We start from the raw sequence: 14,220 nt of genomic DNA on the forward strand, positions 1-14,220 counted from the left end.
TGAGTCTGAAGATCTGGTGCTTCTGTTCCAACAGTTTGTATGGAGAAATATATTTTGGGCTATGTTCTTCCTCAGACAAACATGCATGGTCAAAAAGAAAGGCTAGCAGCAAATGACATTTTAAAACTCCAGCTCAAATTTAAAAGTTTTTGAACAGAAAATTACCATATGCTATCCACTCCAAATAGCTACTGTATTTAGGATATCCCAATAAGTATCCTGGATGACTCTATCATCGAACACACAACGCATGTAATATACATGCATATAGCCACACAACCTCTTCTAGGTGCTAACTTCTCTTTGCAGTGTAGAAACCGCACAGATCTATGAACAGATGCAAAAGTGGGGATTGTGAAGAAGTTATTTTATGAAGGTGGCACTATTTGCTGCCTTTTTGGTTTGTAATATATGTGGAGATATAAATCTCCCAAGAGAGGGCTGAATTTTTAAGGTTTTAGTGATGCCCCAATGTGCAAATCCGTCTGACCACCAGAGTTTGTAATGCATGCTGGAAATACTGTAGGTATGGAAGCAAACCTGGCTGATTTCTATCCACTAGAGTAATCTTTATTTAATATGAATAGCCCATTAACTTTTAAAAACTTGTATTCAAGCCTTGATTCTCTGAATTTAGATGATCCGTAAGCTTCATTCTATTAAAAAAGAAGCAATATCACCCAATGTTATTAATCACATGAGATCATCTGTCTAGTTGAGTAAGTTCAGCATTCCTGATTCCATCTGGATAATCAGAGTCTGACTTTTATTTCTGAGCACCGTGAGCACTTAAGAGAGATGGATAAATAAAGCATGTGCAAGAAGCAAAGTCAGCAGTCAGAGCAATTTCCCTGAGGTGGCTTAGTGGTGAAGGTAGACAACATCTCTAGCTGAGTGACACATACCCCCAGCCTGATATTAATGTATAATGACACAGTGATCCACTAGGCAAGGCAGTAATATTCTCTATGGGGAATGCAGAGGAAGGAAAGGGCAGTAGCAGCCAGAGTGCTGCAAACAAGAGTAGCAGGCAGAATTTTCCCAGAGCCTGATATAAAAGAATAGAGGCTTTTAATGTGGGAAGGGTATTTTAATTATTATTTATTATTGAATAACAGCTTGAGCTGGTAGTTCAAGGAAAAATTGTTTAGTTTCAGTCTCCATATGTTCCACAAGAGGACAAGTCACGGTAGGCGGCATGGTTATGCTACTGCATTGGATGTTCAGTCACACAATCCATTGGGTTAACTAAGCAGAAAAAGTAAATAAATGATCAACCTTGTATGTGCATCCCAAAGGCCAATAAAGTCATAAATATTTTTTGTATACTATTAGCGGCACAAAGATTCAGTTAAACATATGCCCAAGATTTTAAAAAATGATTAGTGATTTGGGGTGCCCAACGTGAGACACCTGAAAGAAGCCTCATTTTCAGAAAGTGTTAAGCTTCCCAAAATCAGGCCCCTTTAAGGAGTCTCAATTGGGCACCCAAAATCATTAGTCAAAATCACTAGTCTTTTTTGAACAGCATGGCCTGTGATTTTGATAAAATAATACTGTACACTTATATGGTGCCTTTCATCCAAATATCTCAAAGCACTTATCAACAGTTGCTAAGTGTTATCCTTATTTTACATATGGAGGAAACTGATAAATAGCGAAGTTAAATGACTTCCCCAAGGTCACCTAGCAGCACAGTGGAAGAATTAGGAATAGACCCCAAGTTTCCTGACCGCCAGGCTGCTGCTCTAACCACTAGAGAGTGCTGCTTCTAGCTTTGCTCCTTGCCTCATTTAAAAAAAAAACCAAACTAAATCATACCAACTTAAAAAAAATCAGCAGTCTTTTGGAAAAGTTAATTTATTATGCATCAGTATACATTTTTGTCATAAAAATCCTCCCAAGGCCTAAATATTACAAAATGAACAAGAAAATTCAACTTCAGCCATCCCCAAGAGGTGGTAAATAAATTAGTATATAATGCTATGCCTATCCCGCAATATGTGTGGCAGCTAACTCTGCATATAGTGAGAAATATGCTGTAGCTTTAATGGTTGACATTTTATAATTAATTTGAAAACTGTTTCTGAACACAGTTATGGCAGGTTCAAGTTAACCACTCATTTTTCATGTGAAACCAAATACTGTCATGCAGTGAAAAGGCGGCAGATTGCACTATTTCCCTATAGTTTTTCTGGTTGTATCTTTACTGCAGTTCTATTTCAGGAGAGTTAGATTAAATAATTATCAAATATCTGAATGCATTTCCAAGTCCTCAATAAGCAGTCCCTCCAAAACCAAAACACAATTATAATTCAATGCTGCAGTCCTTCTACATGCATAATTTTGACTGATGTCAATGGGAATTTTGTGTGTGTGAAAGGATTATAGCATCAGACATTGATGTTAAAGATGTTCTGTATCAGTGCAATGCACTCCCTTATTTGTATTAATCCCCTTAAAGATCCTACCCAAAATAATATTGCATTTTTTTCTTAATAATGAATACATACATAGAAATGTGCTCCAGGATACCAAGGTTACAGTACTTTTATATAAGAATAAAATAGTACACAAAAAGATATAACTCAATTGGGACCATTTCTCTGAGACACTAATAGCTCTGTGTGTGTGCGCACACACAGACACAGTCACAGTCAATTCTAGATCAAACTAAATAGGTTAGTCAGACAAACCATAACTTTGCATGGCTTTACTAATTAATACACGGCTGAATACACCATCGTTTTTAATTTTCAAATTTAAACAGTTGGCTGAATTGTATCCTAACTTGTGTAATCCCACTGAAATCAGTGAGCCTGATTCTCCACTCAGTCACATTTTGTGTCGATCTAATCTGATTCCACTGACTTGATTTGCACTGGTGAGAATGGAGAGAGCGTGTGGTCTAAATTAGATCAGAACTTACCGCAGACGTCATTAAGTAAACAGCCAGAGCCCCTAGGCTAGTGAGTGCTAACTAACCACCCATGTAATATGTAACTTCTCTTTGTTTTGCTCAACTGCCTAGAATGATAAACTTGCTCTTGAATTAATACCTTTTCCTTTGTATTGAATTATATAGCTTAATTGTATATGTTGACTTAATGCTAACGCATACATATGCAAGCTAAAATATATTAACAGTAGAAACTACCTAGTTTTGTAATCTAGGGCAAAAATACAGAATTGTATAGCATATATTGACAATTCTTAGGAGAAAAGGGGCCTGAATTCTTGCAATTTTTTTATGATACTGTAGTAAACATCAGAGTGTCTTGTTACACAGGTAACAGCTTGGGCTTTCACCGGTATCTGTCAAGCACTGATACATAAAAATGAACTTTTTACAGACCCAACAACCCAATCTGTTTTCTTCAAAATAGTATAAAGTTTGTGGCTATAAAAACAAAGAACTACACATATAAAAAAATCAGAAATAATGTACCATACATTAACATTCTGATAGGTAGAGAAAAAGAATATATACATAAATATATATATAGTAAATCACAGTTTCCTGCACTGAACACATCAAATAAAAATGTATCAAACAATACTGGGTGGTGTGCTTTCAGATGCCTTGTGGTCTCCTTAAATCTCTGAGTTATAATGGAAGACGAGTTTATCGACAGAATACAACTTGTTCAGTGACCCAAATTCACACCTGTTTACAAAAAAACCCAAACCCCATACCAGAACCACCTGCAGCTCCCAGCACAGATATATATATAATAACAGAACAATAGCTATGTAGAAGTCTTATTTAAATACAGACCCCGGCCCTGCAACTGGATCTATGCAGGTGGAACCCTGACTGACAGGGCAGTAACATCCGTGCAGGAGTCCGCTCACTCAGATCTGATTGTAGGACTAGGGCCCATGTTGGCATGTTTTCTTGCTTTATTTTGAATGAGGGTTTAACAGCTGTAACACTCCTGATGACTGACAGTACAGGTAACAACAAATTTAACATTCAGCTTTGTTGACTGGTTGGTCAAAGTTGTCATCTTCCTGACTTGAAAGATCAGTGATACTTAGATTTCAGACCACCTAGGTAGTTCCGGGCCTTTCTCTTACCTTCTGCCCTGCTTTTAAGCTATATCCATGTATTTCAGTTATAAAAAGGCACTAGCTGATTTTTTGGACACTGCTTTGTTTTCCAATACTCTAGGAACTGTAGTTATCAAAATAATGGGGGAAAAATCGATTTTTGAAGACTATATGCACAATTACCCTTATTGTGCTTTTGGGAAAAAATTCACAACACACATTTTAGTATAACCCGGCTAGAAATGTTCAGCACAGGTGTTTAAAGTATAAATAACTATCCCTTGAAAGAAGGATGATTTAGTATTCCATAGGGTTCTAGTGGCATTACTAGTCACAGTCTTTGGAATCTTGCAATTATTAGCTAGGAATAACTCCCATCTAGGTGTCAAGAGTCTTTTGGAGCCTGGTATCCAAGCATTTCCTGTCTGAGATGTACTTTCACGGCTGCACAGGTTAGTGATGTTTGGAACTTGAAGAGTGGTAAATCCAGTCCAATGCAATTAGAGTCATGCTTCCGAGCATAAAGATTATGCCAACTATGAGAAATATCAGAGCCTGCAATTGGGGAAAAAAAACCATATTAATATTGAAAATATGTTAAGTCACGGAATAATTCTACTGAAATCACATTCTATATCTGTCCCCTACTAGGGGCCTGAACCTATGAAGTTCTACTTGCATGAGCAATCTTTGATAGTTCCTCAGGGTACGTCTACACTACCTGACGGATTGGCAGGTAGTGATCGATCTATCGGGGATTGATTTATCGCATGTAGTGTACATGTGATAAATCGATCCCCGATTGCTCTCCCGTCGACTGCTGAACTCCAGCTCGGTGAGAGGCGGAAGCAAAGTTGACGGGGAGTGGTGGTCATCGATTCCGCACCGCGAGGCCGCGAAGTAAGTGATTCTAAGTCGATCTAAGATACGTTGACTTCAGCTATGCTATTCTCGTAGCTGAAGTTGCGTATCTTAGATTGATTCCGCCCCCTCCGCCCCCCCAGTGTAGACCAGGCCTCAGTGAACCTATCTGGGTGAAAGTTACTCCTGTGCAGTGGGCCAGCATGAAGCCAGTTCACAATTTAAGTGCCTCTGCACAGGGGTGAATGTCACCATATGTGAGCAAGGCTTTGCAGAATGGGCCCTAAACAACCACTTGCTAGTATTTACTTGCTTCATCAGTATGAACACTAATATGATTTATGTATCTTCTGGTTTTGTTTTACCTTTAAAAATGGCCACACATGGTCTGATAGCAAGAACAGCTTCTAGTATTAAGCCCTTATGCCTTGATTCAGGAAAGCACTTATGAATGTGCTTCAGTCCATCCCTGTTCAGGACAGCACTTACGTACGTGCTTAAATTTAATTATGTGGTTAAGTCCCAGTGACTTCAATGGGACTTACATTCTCAAATTCTGAATTGGGACCTTTAATGAGCATAATCTTAGGACATTCCAACTCCTCCCACAAAAATTAACATTGTATTCAATCTAAGTGCAGGATGATAAATTCTGAATGTTTCAGACACAAAGAGAAACACCAGTGAATAGACACAACTTTGCTCCAAAAATCTGCAAAAATATATCTTACATAGTAATGCAGTTATTGAAATGTTTATTCTTTTTATCTATTTAATATGTATAGATGAAACTTTTTCCATGTTAAATATTTCAAATAATTATATTTCGGTATATATTATCAAAATCTTTTCTGATTAATTTTCAATCTATACTTTCACAAAAGATACTTGTTTAAAGAAATTATAGATGTTAGTGTTCATAGAATGTTAGCGTTGGAAGGTACCTCAGGAGGTCATCTAGTCCAACCCCCTGCTCAAGGCAGGGCCAATCCTCAGATTTTTACCCCAGTTCCCCAAATGGTTCCCTCAAGGATTAAACTCACAACTGTGGGTTTAGCAGGCCAATGCTCAAGCCATTGAGCTATCCCTCCCCTGTCCATAGGAAAAGAAGACATTGATATCACTGGCTAGAGCCTAGCATGATATGGATACCTGCTGTGGATATATATGCCATGTCTTCTGTATGTTTACTAACCTACCTCAATCAGGATCTTAAATACCTCTATTAATCAGTGTTACAATATCCCTGTTAACTGTGACGTGTAATCTCCCTCCTAGTCCAATGCTCACTACTTCTGTGAGAGACAGTCACTTGTTCTAAAGTATGTGGCAGTTGTTTGTTATGTCTAGATGTTAACTAGGGACTGTTTGAAATGAGTAAATGCCTTTTACATGTGGTTTAAAACAAATGTTAATTCAGCCACATTGCCAATTAGCCCATCACAAAATGATTGTCCATTTAATGTTTCTCAAACAGGTGCCTGTACCAGTTTACAAAGGTAACTTCCACTATGCTATGAATAGATAGATGCAGTATTAACACAAGTAGCATTGGTACAGGGTCCCATGAACTGTTCTACCAGTCCTCCTTATGCCTACATTGATCATTTCTTCTAGCGTAAAAGGTCAGAGACAGACTCATGCATATACAGATAATCTAGTCAAGTTTGCGTGCTTAATTATTCGCCATTCTGGAGCAGATGCTGCCGTGATAAATCTTGTTCTGTTCTAATTTTATGATGCTCATCTAAAGCCAAACTAAAATAATTTCATTTATAATGGCTAGTTTTACCCCAGCCCAGCCAGGATTCCAGCAGCCAAAGGCTGCTTCTTCACTAACCATGTTGCAGGTATTTGCATTGCAATGTGGGTAACATTGTGGGCTACACATTGCCTTCAGCTTGTACATTAGACTCTCAAAAATATGAATAGAAGCACTATGCCCAGATTGGGAGCAATACGTGAGCCCTCTATTTTAAAAATAATACAGGGTATGCAAACACTGCCAAAAAAAAAAGTGTTCTTAACTCAGATTAAAATAGCAGTGATGACAAGACAACTTGGCTTTTACTTGGATTTGCAGCTCGAGGTAAAGCCAATAGAGAAGCCTGGAGTTGCTAACCTGAGTTAAAAGTTGCTATGTCTTCACTGCCATGTTAACTCAAGTTAAGACTACATCTTTTCTTTTTTCAGCAGTGTAGGCATACCCTAAGGGTGAAATCTCAGCCCTATTGAAGTCAATGGGAATTTTGCCCTTGACTTCAATAGGATTTCATCTTTTGTTAATATATTCTATACATTCTCCAGAGCTGTTTTCTCTTTATCCTGCACTGGTCAGCATCCCCAGTTGTGACTCCTCATGGACATCTGCTTAGCAATTTCCACAAAAAGATCTCTATTCTGGTGGCTGAGGCTAGCCACAAGAGCTTGCTGCACTGACCAATGCTTCTCTCCAGATGGCAAACAGCTCAGCACAGCTCCAAGTGGCTGTTTGGGACATATGGTAGGGCTTCTGAAGTAATATTGCAGCAATGCTGATGTACTACCATCCAGCATCAAATGGGCAAATTCTGACCCCAATCCAGTTTCTAAATGGGGGGGAGGACATCCAATTAACTTGACACCAGAGCAGGCGGGGGCACACAGGTAAACAGACAGCTCAGTAATAGTTGCCCACAAAGCAGTGTGAGATAGCAGCATTGCGTGCACATGAAGAATGGACTGAAGTAATTTGATTTGCATTGAACTCAGTTCACTTTGAAGGAGGACTCCACAGTTTGCAATAAATGCGGATTTAGTGTGTTATAATTAGGCGTGGCAGAATTCAATTTCTTTTTATATAATTTTGATGGATTATATCAGTTTATTTTTAAGCATTATTTGATTTTTGTCCATCTACATTTTCACAGTTGTGGGGAATTATGGGGGAATCAAAGAATGGCAGGGTGTCAGACAATAGTTACTTAATGATGGCAGATGTTGTGATTCAAAAAGTTAAAGCTTTATAACCATTAAAACACAAATCGTCAAAATATACAGAGCAAATATCTTTAAATCAAATGTGAATAAGTTCTTAGGTGACATTTTTCTGACTTTGTCTATCTGTAAATTTCAGTTATTATTGATGGAAATTTTTTGTATAGTGGTTTGCGTGTGTGTATGGTGAAACTGATGTTCATTGGCATTTACCAATTAAGAATCGAATCCAGGGGAGGCCAACCTGTGGCTCCAGAGCCACATGTGGCTCTTCAGAGGTTAATATGGGGCTCCTTGCATAGATGCTGACTCTGGGGCTGGAGCTAAAGACACTAACTGTCCAATGTGCCAGGGAGTGCTCACTGCTCAACCCCCTGCTCTGCCCCCACGCCACCGCTTCCCCCTTTCCCTGAGCCTGCGCACACGAAACAAATCACTGGAGCGCGCGGGAGGCATGGGGAGTGAGTGGGAGGGGCTGATTGGTGGGGCTGCTGGTGGGCCGGAGGCTCTGGTGGCTGGAGGGTGGGGAGCTGATGTGGGGGCTGCTGACGTATTACTGTGGCTCTTTGGCAATTTACATTGGTAAATTCTGGCTCCTTCTCAGGCTCAGGTTGGCCATCCCTGATCTAATCCTTTCAAGCCTACCTACAATTAAATGTCTCTTGTGTACACAAGCATTTTCTAACTGGATTAATTTTTCCTAATCTGGTTTAACCTCCCTGTGTAGACAAGCCTGGCGTTTCTCAAGAGCACTAATGTCCTGAATGCTAGTCAAGGACCGTAGGATTCCACTGCTCTTTTGAGGGACTTTAGAACCATCTACTGGTCAGCTCCATCCCTTGTGTAAGAGCCAGTATTGCAGCTCATAATATAGGGCAAAATCCCACAGACCTGGTACTGGTTATTAATTCTAATGAAGCCAATTTGGGCTCATAATTGCAACAATCAATGTGAAAAAGAGCTAATTGTAACAAAAAAAACCCAAAAAACCCCCTCCTCTTGTAATTCCCCCTACTTTACTCACCCCAATCTTCTGGGCAGACCTCCAGGGTTCTTTCTTGACAAGCCGTAGATAGAAGGCAGCAGGAAGAATGAAAATCAACATTGTGGCAGCTGATGCACCTGGAGCAGAAACCATAATTGAGTTCTGGTTAATATATACAGCATTTTACAGAAAAGAAAGTATACCTGGAGTGCTATCTACAGGCTCAGCTATAGTTCAGGTTGTGCAAGGGTTTTCATTATAACATCATGTTTTCGGTTAGTCATAACTTTTTTTACATGTTCACCTTTCAGACTGAAAAAAATATCCCCTTTTGGAGCAAAGGAAAGGGGATAGCAGTGTTATTATTTCTTTGAGAGGCATCATCTGCTTTTTTCCTATAACTATCTGACTTCAAAAATGAGCTGCATATCAGAGAGAGGCCAGTCACTTTGGACTGTCATATTTTCCCCCTTTGTTTTTTAGAACAACTAAAAGACACTCTCTTTATCCTAATAAATTATCAACAATATAGCAGTTTTGTGGTATTTCCCTAAGTCTACATATTTCTGCCTTTGAAAATTACAATAAGTCATTCTCGTTTAAAAAGATTACAATAAACTGTGGGCTTGTGCTATGAATTCCATCAGATAGTTCAATTCAGATTATTTCAGTGAGTAACAGTTCCCAAACTCTGGACAGGAAAGCTGTTCTTTTAATCACTGGCAAGGTTCTATCCACTGTGGTTTAACTTACTACACAATTATTCATATTTATTGTCATTGCATAGTAAGATTCATTCAGAGTAGAAAGTTTTCTAACCAATAATATAATAAAAAAGAGACATAAACTATATTGGCAATTCTGCTGAGTGACATAGACCTTCTTTACAGACCAGGAGTGGGTAAAAAAGAAACAATGAAAAGGAGACCAGTGCTATAAATGCAGGGGAAACTTCCTCCAGGAGTATTTGGATCTCCTGACTCCTCAACCAACACTTTCAAACTGACAGAAAACAAGTGTGTGTGTGTTGGGGGGTCAGGGAGAGAAATCTTTTTCCTAATTCTTTTTTTTTAATCCAAATTTGGAAATTCAATACATCTTGACCAGTTCTATAGATGGTGGAGTTTCTTAACTCTCAAAATTTGAAATGAAACTTGTTGACATTTTTTGTTCTCTGTGACTTACACAGTCTGCCAACTAAAGTCTGGTACCATTTAGCTTGGATGAGTCATTTTCAGGCTCTTTTTTTTCTTTTAACCCTTCCAGTGCAAAATCAGGATAAGTGCACTGAAGCTACTGCTTTGTAAATGAGAAAAAATTCACTTCCTATATATGAAAATGAGGCATTTTGTTTTGATACAGATTAACATAATAAACTGAAAATATTCATGAAACTTACCAATGAATCCAAAGATGTCTTTAATAGCAGGCACAAAAATTACAAGTGTGTTAGTAAATGCAAGAATTACTGCTGCGATCAGGAAATGCCTTATCCAACTGAATGGCCTTTTGGGAAACAACAATGCGACGACTGATGAGCGGATCTGTAACAGGAAAAATAAAAGCAGAAGATAGTGGATTTTGCAACTCATTGCTCTTTTATGATCTGTGCTAGTTTTCCAGTGGGAAAATTTAAACAAAAACATATATTTTAATTCATTTTCTTCCCTTAATGCAATCTCTTTTACCACAGGGATGTAGTTTGAGGCTTGGGTTCACAGTTTATTACAGAAGCTCAAATATTTACCGGGTAGAAGACAAGGAAATAGGGTGTAAAAATTAGGGAGAAAAAAAACTCTTCCACTAAAAGGTGCTGGTATCAGGAAAATACAAAGAAACCCATAACAAATACTAACTAGCAGAGGAAAAATGTATATATGTATGTATGAAATATAATCAGATGAGTTATTTTAGACCTGAACCTGATTCCACTGAATTCTGTGGGAGCTTTACCACTTACTTCAGTGGTAGCAAGATCAAGCTGTAATTTATTTCCATTTCAAAATATATAACAAAATAAAAATTAAACAGATATGAGGATTATAACAGTCAAAACTGTATTTATAAGACTATAGAGAACAGATTCTCTTTGCTCATTGTGACTTTATTTGAACACAGTTTCTTTGCTTTTGTACAAGCAGAGATAAGTAGGTAAAAGGTCAACAGCAAATCCATTTGGCAACAGCAGATAGTGTTACACTGCAATATTGCAAAGCGGTGAAGAGATCCTCAGGGTGGGAGTAGAACAGTATATGTTCATGTACTTTTAAAAAACATATGCTCCAAATCATTCCCATCTTTTAAAATAATAGCTGATTCTGAACTAGTTAGGTAATTCAATAGGAGTATGATTTTGTGTCAAACTTGGAGTCTTTACATTTTAAAAAAATATTGAGAGATCTGCATTTTAGAGTTTCAGGTCTAAGTGTTGTGAAGAGATAAGTGGGTTTAAAATAATAGATTTTGAATTTAATATTGAACAGTTTTAAAAATTCTAGGCCAGGCCCTCATGCTGATTTATACCACTAGTCTCTTTCTCTCTACTCCATTATGTGACGTTTCCAGTATGTTATATCTGGCATGTGGTTCCACTTCAAATTAAACCCGTATTTAACTTTCATTGATGATTAATGCCATACAAAGGTAAATTTAAAAACTCTGATATGTGAAGTATAATTTTTTGTAAAAGAATAAAAATACCAAATACTTCAAATAATTAAAGTTACAAATATTGTTACAATTAAAAATGTAGAGAAAAACTAATTGTTGGTGTAAATTTCATAATTCATTCTACACTGTCCATCTGAAGTAATACTTCAATAATGCTGAGCTGGCTAGGCTGATTGGCCATATAGAATCATTCAGAACACTGGCTTTAGAATATCTGACACTGCTTCTTTGGAGTTACCTTAATGGAGCACTTTATGACCGTGGAATCTAATTGCTAAAACTTTATTTGATAAAAATCTGGCAGATGTGGTTTTTTTTATGCAGTAATCAAAACGGTGTTGCCTTTTAGCCTATTTTCAACTGCAAAATGATCACCGTGGTTAACAGTTTAACTGTGAAAACAAAAGTGATATTTACACCACAGCTTCAAGACTCAATCCAAGCTAACTGAGCTGATCACTTTGTGTGTGTTTTATACTGGAGTTACACCGTAACCTCTCAAAGGTATTTCTAAGGGCATATATTATATTACCTGAGCAGTTATCATGGCTTTTAAATACACATCAGTATGTCTGTAAACAATACATATTCAGGACTTATGATTCAAAATGTAACCTTGCTGTAATGCAAAGGCCATCATGCAGCAGTATCCTGAGAAACCCAGAACTGCTGAGAGGATCAGTCAGCTGCACAGGAGCTGGTAGAGCATGTGATGCAGACCGTCGGAGCTCGATCAATAACAGCGTTGGATTTGGTTCTGTATGGCTGACTGCATTGGCGTCCCAGAAGCTAGTACATCCACTACTTCAAATATGAGCATAAAAAGTAGGGCTGTCGATTAATCACAGTTAACTCGAGCAATTAACTAAAAAAAAATTAATTGTGATTAATCACAGTTTTAATCGCACTGTTAAACAATAATAGAATACTAATTTAAGTATTATAAATATTTTTGGATTTTTTCTACATTTTCAAATATACTGCTTTCAAATACAACACAGAATACAAAGTGTACAGTGCTCACTTTATATTGTTATTTTTTATTACGAATATTTGTTCCAAGAAGGTGCTCAGGATCACTAACACGCCAGCCTAATTTTGCTAATCTTGTTAAATATGGTACACAGGAGACCACAGATATACTTTGGCTTTGATATGCTTCAGTTTTTAAATGTTCAGTACTCCGAGTTGCCCAAAAGTGCAGCTGTTTGTCTCAGGTGAAATATAAATGAGAAAACAGAAAATGTCACAAAATCCCAGGGCATAGTTCTCTTAAATGTTAAAGTATGATAAAATTAATGTAAACATAGATAATTACAGTCCATGTGTATAGGCTGCTCAGATTTAATCTTCAGAAGCTGTATTTACTTACAGGGAAAAGGACTATGGGCACAGTCAAGGTGACCGCTACAAGCACTGCCAGGCGAACCAGCAGAAGCGGGGTGTCGAAGGTGTACACTTTGGTGTATGTATGAAGTAATTCATCTTCAACTTCTCCTACAAAAGAAAATTAAAACAGGCTAAGCTCATACAGGCACAATCTACAGTTTCAAAACTAAGATTTTATAACTTAGCAAGATGAAAGAGGACGTGTCCCTGCAGTTGTGGTCAGACACATGCTACTGATTAGACACAAAAAATGCAGTTTTGCTCAACATCAGTCCCTCTGTGGTAGAAATATTTATATAATGAGTCTCATCCAAGGATCTCAAATTACTTTACAAAATGTGCTATATAAGCCTCAGATGGGGAAACTGAGGCACAGAGAGGCAAACTGTGTAGAACTCCTGGCTTTCAGTCTGGCACTCTAGCCACTGGACAAAACTGCTTCTCTAAAAGGTACAGTGGTCACTTGTGTTTTGAAAATATTCCACATGCAGTAATTATGTGCAGCACTAACTGTTCAGTGCCATATGCTTCCATGTCATAATGGAGGAACTAATAAAGTAAAAAGCAGTGCAAGTTTAAGCTGAGTGCAGCAGCAGCAGCAGTAACATATGGTCTACTATGTCTACAGACTAAGTTATACCAGGTAGTCCCTCCCTATGGCCTTTGGTACACTAGCATGTATTGCATGTGTTTTCAGAAAAGGTGAAGCTGCAACAGTGGTGTAGCAGTGGTGTAAAAGCTAGAGACAGAAGTGCTCCATTGCATTGTGAAAACCTGCTGAGCATTAAGAGCATCGCCAGCTTGGCTTCCTTTGGCCATGTGGAAAGTGTGACATCTACAGCATCTTGTTTACTGAATGCATGCAGTCATGACACACACAGCTGTTCATTCTCACCAGCAGGTACTGATAACCTCTAAAAGAAGAGAAACTTCTACAGAGAATATGGCTTTGACTCACTGACTCACCGTAGAAGGTAAGATAACCAAAGAGAGCAGCAAGCAGATACATGATCAGCATTCCAGCAATGGAGATGTTTGAAACATTCTGCATCCTCTTTCGTGACCGGCTGGGTAAGAAGGGAAGAATAACAGTGTAAATAGTTTATAAAGTTTATATTGTACGGACCTTCTAGTGAAGTAACAGTCCAAGCTGTATTCTGCTAACATTGTCACTAGTTAGTGAATTCACACCTAAATGAATGTTATAACAAACTCAAGTGAATTTCAAAGCTCAGTATCACACTGTACAGAATAGCTCAGAATGATTTGTATATATGAAGGTTTTA

At 38.0% G+C, this 14,220-nt stretch overlaps 1 protein-coding gene across 1 annotated transcript in view; it reads right to left on the bottom strand.

Annotated features, from left to right (window-relative positions):
- Positions 1-1,086: 1,086 nt before the first annotated feature.
- Positions 1,087-14,220, bottom strand: part of SLC38A4 (solute carrier family 38 member 4) — a 30,704-nt gene continuing 17,570 nt past the window's right edge. The window contains exons 13-17 of the mRNA XM_045032581.1: positions 13,901-14,001; positions 12,918-13,042; positions 10,275-10,419; positions 8,915-9,012; positions 1,087-4,608 (exon numbers count right to left, since the gene is read on the bottom strand). Of these exons, the coding sequence (XP_044888516.1) occupies positions 4,507-4,608; positions 8,915-9,012; positions 10,275-10,419; positions 12,918-13,042; positions 13,901-14,001 (571 nt within the window). The 3' untranslated portion in view covers positions 1,087-4,506. The remainder of the gene's footprint in view (positions 4,609-8,914; positions 9,013-10,274; positions 10,420-12,917; positions 13,043-13,900; positions 14,002-14,220) is intronic.

Source organism: Mauremys mutica, chromosome 1, assembly GCF_020497125.1.
Source record: "Mauremys mutica isolate MM-2020 ecotype Southern chromosome 1, ASM2049712v1, whole genome shotgun sequence".
NCBI lineage: Eukaryota > Metazoa > Chordata > Testudines > Geoemydidae > Mauremys > Mauremys mutica.